The sequence below is a fragment of the Palaemon carinicauda genome, chromosome 16 (assembly GCF_036898095.1).
Source record: "Palaemon carinicauda isolate YSFRI2023 chromosome 16, ASM3689809v2, whole genome shotgun sequence".
Classification (NCBI taxonomy): domain Eukaryota; kingdom Metazoa; phylum Arthropoda; class Malacostraca; order Decapoda; family Palaemonidae; genus Palaemon; species Palaemon carinicauda.
In genome coordinates this window covers 85,225,826-85,234,651 of record NC_090740.1, presented here as the reverse complement: position 1 = coordinate 85,234,651, position 8,826 = coordinate 85,225,826, and the positions used below count along the sequence as shown (strand labels likewise).

Genomic DNA, 8,826 nt, shown 5'->3' with positions numbered 1-8,826 from the left:
ATGGTTACTAAGGACATCAGAAACTGTGGCTATGTGAATATGCAATCTGTAGATACTAAAACTATTAAAATTCTAACAATTGATAAACGAGAAATATTTGGACATACTAGCTTATCTGAAACATGGTTAAATGCTTGGACAAGGCTAAGATCACAGAAATGACACCTCCCACACACACCTTTCACATACCAAGAGATGGTTGGTCTGGTGGGGTGTCGGACTCTTTATTCATAAAGGTTACTCAAATCACAGAATGTTAAAAAGAACTATTGTAACAAGCTTTGAATATATAGAAATAAACTTTACGCAAAAAAAAAATATCCTTCATAACAGACTAAAAACCTCCGAGAACAAACACTAGTATCTTTTTTGGAGAATTCAGTGCTCTCATTAAGATGATTATCTTGGAGAAAAATATATTTGTTATTTTTGGAGACTTAAATTTTTGGATGGATGATGCATCAAATCCTGATGCTTTGGCATTTAGTGAGTTATTAAAATCATATCGACTAGTGAACAATATTGACTCTAAAACTACTTTAACTGGGCATACGTTAGACCTAGTTTGGAGATATGGAATAAATAATATTGAATCTGATATAAATGTTGAAAACAAATGTACTATCTCCCCAGTGCACAAACTTATTAAATTTAGTCAACCTTTACAGAAACATGCAATAGTAAAGAAAATAACCTTTAGACATACATCAAAATTTTTTCCTAACATATTTATTGAGGAAGTTACAAAGAAAATAAATGATGCTATCAACATTCCCTGTGATCATGATAACCAACGTCTGTTGGGAGCTTTTTGTGTTAACTGCCTTATAACCACTTATAATGAAGTGAGCAAAAGTGAATATGATACCATGTGCCCAACGATGGAAAAGACTGTAACTGTTAAAGAACAATATCCTTGGTTTAATGGAGACACTTTAGTGAAAAAGGAGGAAAAAATATCGTAAAGAAAGAAGGTGGAATCGGTTAAAAACTGGAAGTACATGGGTAGAATACAAAACTGCTACGTGTCAATACAACTACCTACTAAGAAAGAAAAAAAAAGTGAACACTCTAAGAGAAAAGTCTGCAAAGCACCAACAGACATAAATAAGTTATATCATCTCCTAAATGGTGTAATGGGAAAAGTAAACGAAAAGAAGCTACCTGATGAATGCAGTGACCACGAACTAGCAAATAATTTTCTAGTATTCTTTAAAAACCAAAGTGAAAACATCACCAAATTATTTGTAATTACTCAATATCAGATTATGAAAAGATCAAAGAAGGCAACCTGCGCGATCGATCCTTTGCCAATATCTGAAGTAATTGGAGAGAGAAACATTTCTAGTCTAGCTGAACTGTTAATGAGAATAGCAAATCAAGCATTGGTGAATGTAAGTTTCCCAAATCTGAGAAAATGTGTGTGTGTGTGTGCGTGTGTGTATGTTTGTGTGTGTTCTACAAAGCTGGTCTAGTGTACAGTTAATACAATAATTTATTCATGAATTGTTTATATATTTCATTATGCATTGAATGGATGAATAGCCTGCCCATAAAATGAGTTCTTCTCAGTATATTTAAATTTACGTTATTTTTAAGAATTAAAATTTCATTTCACATATTAGTGTGACCAAACGAGATAGGAGCAAGGGCTTTGTCATTGGTAGATACAATACTTTCAGAAGGATATGTTATAATATACAAAAACCTATTTCCCCAAAGTGTGAGCAGCGAGAGAAGATTCCACTATTATATTGTTTGGTAAAAGCTGTCAACACTTCACGGTCTTCACCGTTTGAAAGTAAACCAAGCCTTGATGAAGAGTATCTACAGTGATAAGGGGGCTCCTTTTTTTACCAAGATGTCATCGTCTTAATCAGTGGACTCAGCATATTTTAAGAAACTGAACCTAAGGTAAATCCATATTTATGAAATATGTCTTCTTGGGTGGACACATGCTGCCCTTTTGTTACGACTTAACATGTGGTCCAGATTGCATAAGAAATTTCTTCTAAAAGCTTCCATGGTATGGTTGAAGAGGGCGTTTTTGAGGAAGCCAATGGAGATGCAGAATTGTTAAAAAAAAGACCTTCTGTGGAATTTACCCCAGCCCACTGGAATTAACTTTGCCCATACATGAGTAAATAAACTTCAAGAAGAGATTTTCCAAGAGAGATAGGACAGAACATAAGACAAGAGAGGAACTATGTCCGAAGCAGATGAGAATCAAGTCATAACGAGATAGGTAGTGGAGAAGACCAGAAGTCTGATAGAGCCAGATTCTACCCTTCCCTTAAGACAACAAATGTCTATCTCCAAAATCCTGTTATGGCTCAGAGGAAGAAACAAATTGAAGCAGCCAGCTCTCCCTGCTAGTAACGAGAAGCAGACAGCACTGCCTAAACCCTGCCTTAGTTCAACACTATCATCTGAAAATTCAGCAGCCCTTTAGCAGTGTTTTAAAGCATGAAGTCTCTGTACCAGTATCGTCTCAGTAGTTGCAGGAAACTATTCCTTAAGTATTTCTACCTTACTGACTGTTCTCCTCTTCTATTGATGTTTTGATTGATTAGATTTGTCAATTGAAGTAAACGAATTAGTAGCATTGATTTTCTTGATATAAATTTGTGAACAAATGTGTTGTATCTTTTCGTGAGTTTCTTTATATATCCATTTCCCATATTTCAATGGTTGTTGTTGGAAAAATTCATTTCAATATTAAAAGACCTTGTAAAGATTTCAAGATTATAACAGGTTTATGTAATGTTCTTTTATATTTTTATGAGGTATAGTGTCATGTTTGAGAGAAAATTTGCTATTCATTCATTGTGCCATGTGCTTTGGAAGATTTTCGAAACCTAATTGTTAGGATGCTATCTTTTTTTTTTTTTTTTGAGAACGGTGGGTAGGCGTAGCTGGCTGGGGAGGGTTGCTGAAGAGCAGGTTTGATTCTCCTGTTTGATACAATATAGTTTGAAACTCTGGCGTCGCTGTTAGGCCAACCCACCACGCTTCGCAGACCTTTTGGAATCTTCTGGTAGTAGCTAAGGTCATATAAAGGTGACCCCAGGGGTGCATAGATTAGATAGAAAATCTCAGCCTTAAATCATAGCCATATTTCTCTCTCTCTCTCTCTCTCTCTCTCTCTCTCTCTCTCTCTCTCTCTCTCTCTCTCTCACACACACACACACATATGCAACTCAGTGTATTGTTTTGAAAGTGTTCAGTGAGATCTTAGGGTTTTGTTGTGACGGATTTTGGTAAACGTAGTGAGTATTTTTTAAAATTCTCTTAGAACTTTTGTAACTGGCCCGGTAGTAAAGTGAAAGGCATTTGTATGAATATGTGGTTTCCTATATTAAATGAGTGTTAAAAATAATTAAATAGTGTGTAAAATTTGATTTCAAGAGAAACAAGTGATTGCATAATTTCCATAAGTATTATTTCTTTTGTCTTAGTCTAAGGTTTATTCAGATATAATATTTCAAGTCAAGTGGCTATATAATTTTCAGATTGCTTTTATCTTAATTTAAGATTTGTTCAGACTTAATATTTCAAGTGATTTATTTGTTTTATATATTTTTTTTCAAAGTGTTGTAATCTATATAAAATATACTCATTTTTGTAAAGAGATGATCATTCTAATCATCAATCTGTTTATTAGTATTTGTTCGTACCCCTGTTAAAGAATCATATGAAGATGTGGTTTTAAGTAATTCTTAATAATAATTACTTAGTGTTGTTTTGAGTGTACTTAAGACACCTTTGGATAATCATTATTTTATATAATGTTGTCTGGGAGTTATTTAACTGTATCAGAGCTCGGGTGTTGATATTTAGAAGTGCAATAGATTTAACATAAAAATAAACAGGTGTGTTTGAAACTTGAGAGGTTGTATAGCTTGCCAGTTGTTATATATATAATATTATGTTTGGCGCTCAGACCTGGGATTGAGCGAGTCTGTTTTAAATATTGGTGAAAACAGGGCCGTGTTTTGATTAAAGGGTTTAAACAATTCAGTGTTGATAAGATTTTTTGTTTTGTTAGGATATATATTTTTAGAGAGGTATAATATTATCTGTTAAAGAACAAGATGGCACAGTTTAATATCCAAGAGTTCTTGAATAACCCAAATGTTATTGTCAGAACCAAATGTAACTAAAGCTCCGTGGCTCTCTATTTCAATGGGATGTGGTAGCCAAGCAACGAGTGGGATGATTAAGGACCAAATTAAGTGTCAAGCCTCAGAAGCATTGATAAATTTGGGAAATTGTCAGAAGAACATATTGTAGCATCTCGTGAACTGCTGGAGAAAGATGGGGAAGAACTTTTAATGAAGCAAGAACCCATTGACCCAAAATCTGAATGCATGAAAGCAGATAAGGATGTTGAAGCTGAGGTTTGACAAATTGCAGGAGAGGAGAATTTTCATAAGTTGGAGATGATGGCAGAACAAGAAGAAAGAAAGCGTAGACGGGAAGAAATTGAAGTGAGGCCAGAAGAAGAGGAGAGGGAAGAAATACGACTTGCTAAAGAAATGGAAGGAAGCCGAAAAGAAGAAGAGAGAGAAGAAAAAGGACTTGGGAAAGAAATGGAAGCAAGACGCGAAGAAAGAGAGAAGGAAATGGAAGCAAGACGAGAAAAAGAAGCCAGAGAAGTCGCAAGATATGCGAGGAGAATGGAAGAAAAGGATAAGGAGAAGGCAAGAGAGATTCCACAACATACGAGGAAGTTGGTGCTGTTGAATGCCCGTACAAAGTCTGCAACACAGACAGAGGCAAACACTGCTATGCACGAACCAGTGTTTAATGGGTCGAATGCCCAGAGGTTAATTCCAAGGTACACAGTAGACGCTCCAGATGAGTTCTTCAATCATTTTGAAACGGTCGTATTGACGAGGAAATGGCCAGAAGAAAAGTGGTCCTGAATATTGCAGAGTGTACTGATTGGGAAGGCCCACAGTGATAATTTATCCTTATCTGAGGACCAGAAAAAGGAGTATCAAGAAGTAAAGAGGAGTGTGCTGAAAATGTATCAGATGACCCGTTAAAATTATAATGAAAGTTTCAGATATTTGTGGAAGGACGAGGAAGCTACTTCCCTGGATTTCGCTTATCAGGTACGGCAAAGTTTTAAAAGATGGACAAAGGCTGCTATCATGTGCGAGATTGCTGATTTAGAGGTATTGGTAATACTAAAACAGTATCTAAGAGGAATTACTGCATATATTCGAACGAACTTGAGAGAGAGCGGTGAAGAAACTTCATAAAGCCGCTTCGATGAGTGAATATTATAATATTATCAGTTGTAAACATTCCTCGGCATGAAGCTCAACCCGTCGCTCCGACCAAGTGTCGAGTATTCACCGAACCATGGAAACCAGTTCAGTAATAACTATGTAAACAAGTCCAACAGTTACAGTGGAAGTAGACCTAGTACTGTTCCTAAGCAGAGGGTGATAGTACCACCGTAATAATCGTCGAATCATCCCCGTCAAGTATTGCGAAAGACTTACGGAAGGTTAATATTGTCTGTTTTAAGTGTGGCAAGAAAGGCCATATCACTAAGGAATGTTGGTCGAATCAATCAAAAGCAGTCGCCCAAGCTAAGGATAATTCGATTTCACAGAATGGGAAGATGAAGAAACAGTCGGAAAAGGTGGAAGAGGAAAATAAAACAGCCAATGTTTACATGACGAAGACGACAAACCCAAACACCGTGGATACCTTTAAACCATATATTTATGAAGATATGTTAGCAGCAATAGATGGGAGGGAGCAAACCCCAGAGAAGATATTGCGCGACACAGGTTGTAACCATAGTGTAGTGGTACGAGGAGTACACCTGATGGTGGAACAGTCTCTTTCAGGAGACTTGGTTATCTTGAAGGGAATAGGAGGTGAAGAAATTACCCGTAAAAGCCATAATTTTGACTTTGCGGTAAAGGATTCATTGACAGTTAAAGGAGTAGACGTCCTGCTATATAATGAGGTTGGTGAAGCGCCGTTTGTCCTTTGTCCCATTGTAACAGAAAAACCATTGAAGTATTTTCTTACAACTGAACTCGAGAAAGTTTACCCGTATCTGTTTCCTAGTGGTGTGACAACTAGGAATATGAAAAGGAAGTGACTGCTGACAAAGAAATAGAAATCGAAGGAGCGATGAACTTGGAGGGTTGGCTTTACAGAGAAGAGGATTTCCTTGATGGTAACCAAGAGGAGAACTGCCAAGTAAGCCCGAGCGAAGAGGAATGACCGACGAGTGGACAAGATGACAAAGAAGAAATGAACCTTGTCATGGGTAGATACAATACTTCTAAGAGGATATTATAAAACACCAAAATATCTATTCCCAAAGTGTGAGCAGCAAGGCGAGACAAGATCCGACTACCGTATTGTTTGGTCAAACCTGTCATCACTTCACTGTCGTTAGCATTTTAAAAGTAAACCGAGCCTTGACTAAGAGCACATGCCATGATGAGGGGACAGTCCTGTTTTTTACCAAGATGTCATCGTTTTAATTAGTGGAGTCAGCATATTTTGAGAAACCGAGCCTGAGGGATATCCACTTTTATGAAATATGTCATCATGGAAGGACACATGCTGCCCTTTTGTTACGACTTGACACGTGGTCCAGATTGCATCAGAAACTTCTTCTAGAAGCTTTCATGGTGTGATCAAAGTGGGCGTATTTGAGGAAGTAAATAGAGACACAGAATTGTTAAAAAGAACGCCTTCTACGGAAATGACCACTGCCCATTGAAGTTACCTCCGCACATACATGGGTATATAATCTTCAAGAAAAGATTGTCCAGGGGGATAGGACAGGACATAAGACAAGAGAGGAACTTTGGCCGAAAGAGATGAGATCCAAATCCTAACGAGATAAAAAGAAGACCAAAAATCTGATAGAGCCAGATTCTAACCTTCCCTTCAGAAAGCAGAAGCCTATCACCAAAATCCTGTTATGGGAGAGAAGAAGAGACAAATTGAAGCAGCCAGCCCTCCCTGCTTGTGACGAGAAGTAGCCCACACTACCTGCAGCCGGCCTTTGTTCAACACTATCCTCGAGTTCTTGAAGAAGACCTCTGATGGCCCTTCTTGATGCCACCGTTTTTGTGACGTCTTCGAATCCGGTCATTGTGCTAGTTTCATCTGAACTTCAGCCGCCCTCCTGCAATGTTCTCAAGCCTGAAGTCTCCGTACCAGTATCGTCTCATCAGCTGCAGAAAACAATTCCTTAAGTATGTCTATCTTACTGACTGTTCTCCTTTTCTATTGTTTGATTGGTTTGGTTTGTCAGTTAAAGTAAACAAATTACTAACGTTGGTTTTCTTTATGTAAATTTGAGATTAAATGCATTGTGTTTTTTCGTGAGTTTCTTTTTATATTTATTTCCCATATTTCAATGGTTGTGATTGGAAGAATTTATTTTAATTATTAAAAGAAACTGTGACGATTTCAAAATCATAACAGGCATGGAAGAAAGAGAAACCTCAGGGTTAGAAGTTGGACAAGTGAGTAGGAAAAGCCTGATAGGATTAAAACAAAAGGATGCAACATTAACAGAGTTATTTTATCGAGTGGTAAATGGGACGGAGACACAGCATCCTCAGAACTGTTATTATCTTAAGGAAGGGTTGCTTATGCGGAAGCATAAGTGCACCGATATCCCTGGAAATGTCGAATGGCAGGTATATCATCAGATATTAATTCCCGCACCATTGACAAGACAAGTGATCGCTGTAGCTTACTAGACGCACATATGGGGATAAGGAAAATGACGGAGAAAATTATGAAAACCTTTTTTTTGGACTGGCATACATAAGGGCGTAAGCCAGTTTTGTCGTGCATGTCATGTATGTCTGATGACTGCATAGGCAAACAAGTACATTAAGAAGGCTCCCGTACACCCGATAGAAGTGCGAGGAGAACCCTTCAGCAAGGTAATGATCGACATTGTAGGACCTTTACCAAACACGAAAAAAAAGTCTCGAATACATGTTAGCCATGCCCGTCAGAAACATAAGTACTAAGATAATCGCCTGAAAGTTACTATATTTTTTACTAAATTTGGTGTTCCGGAAATCGTTCAAATTTACTGAGGAACAAATTTCACGTCAAATTATTTCAGGACGCAATAAAATTGTTGGATGTGAAACAACAACTATCAATTGCTTATCATCCAGAGACCCAAGGTGCATCAGAGAGGTTTCATCAAACACTGAAAAGTACGTTAACAAAGTTTTGCAACAAAACGGGGAATGAATGGGACATCAGACTACCATTGATGTTGCTTGAGGTACGTAATGCTTTTCAAGAAAGCATGGGATGTAGCCCGAACAAAATGGTATTTAGATGAAAACTATTAGGACCAATTAAAATATTAGCAGAAAAATGGAAGTACTGAGAGGAAATGGAATAAGAAAATGTTAAGGATTTGAGGAAATTGATTGGCGAGTTAAGGAAATTTTCCTCAGAAGACGCGAAAACGAGTCAATGATAGACAAAATAAAGGTTTGGCATGAAGAAAACCAACAAACAGTTTGAGATAGGACGGCAGGTGATGGTCTACGCATCAGTAAGAAGATTCCCTTTTGCAAACGAGTTCAAAGAAACATTCCGGATTTTGTAGGAAAGCAGTAACCGGACCTACGTTATCGAGATACCAGCAGAGAGAAAAAAGCTGAGAAAGGCCATATTAACTTCAAAATCGATAATTTAAGCACCGGATTTCATTGAGAAATACCTTATCCAAGTAGATGTGTTGGATAATGGGACTGGAGCTATCTTATTGCAAGAAGACGAGGAAGGAATTCCACACCC

At 37.4% G+C, this 8,826-nt stretch overlaps 1 protein-coding gene across 1 annotated transcript; it reads left to right on the top strand.

Moving 5' to 3' along the window:
- The first annotated feature begins 4,442 nt into the window (after positions 1 to 4,442).
- LOC137655403 (troponin I-like) lies at positions 4,443 to 4,928 on the top strand. Its single transcript, XM_068389296.1, has one exon. The coding sequence runs from the start codon at positions 4,443 to 4,445 to the stop codon at positions 4,926 to 4,928; it is 486 nt and encodes a 161-aa protein (XP_068245397.1).
- Positions 4,929 to 8,826: the final 3,898 nt, after the last annotated feature.

Bases quoted from the DNA above. Each gene is read 5' to 3' on its own strand.
- LOC137655403 (XM_068389296.1), top strand. From the start codon at position 4,443: ATGATGGCAGAACAAGAAGAAAGAAAGCGTAGACGGGAAGAAATTGAA.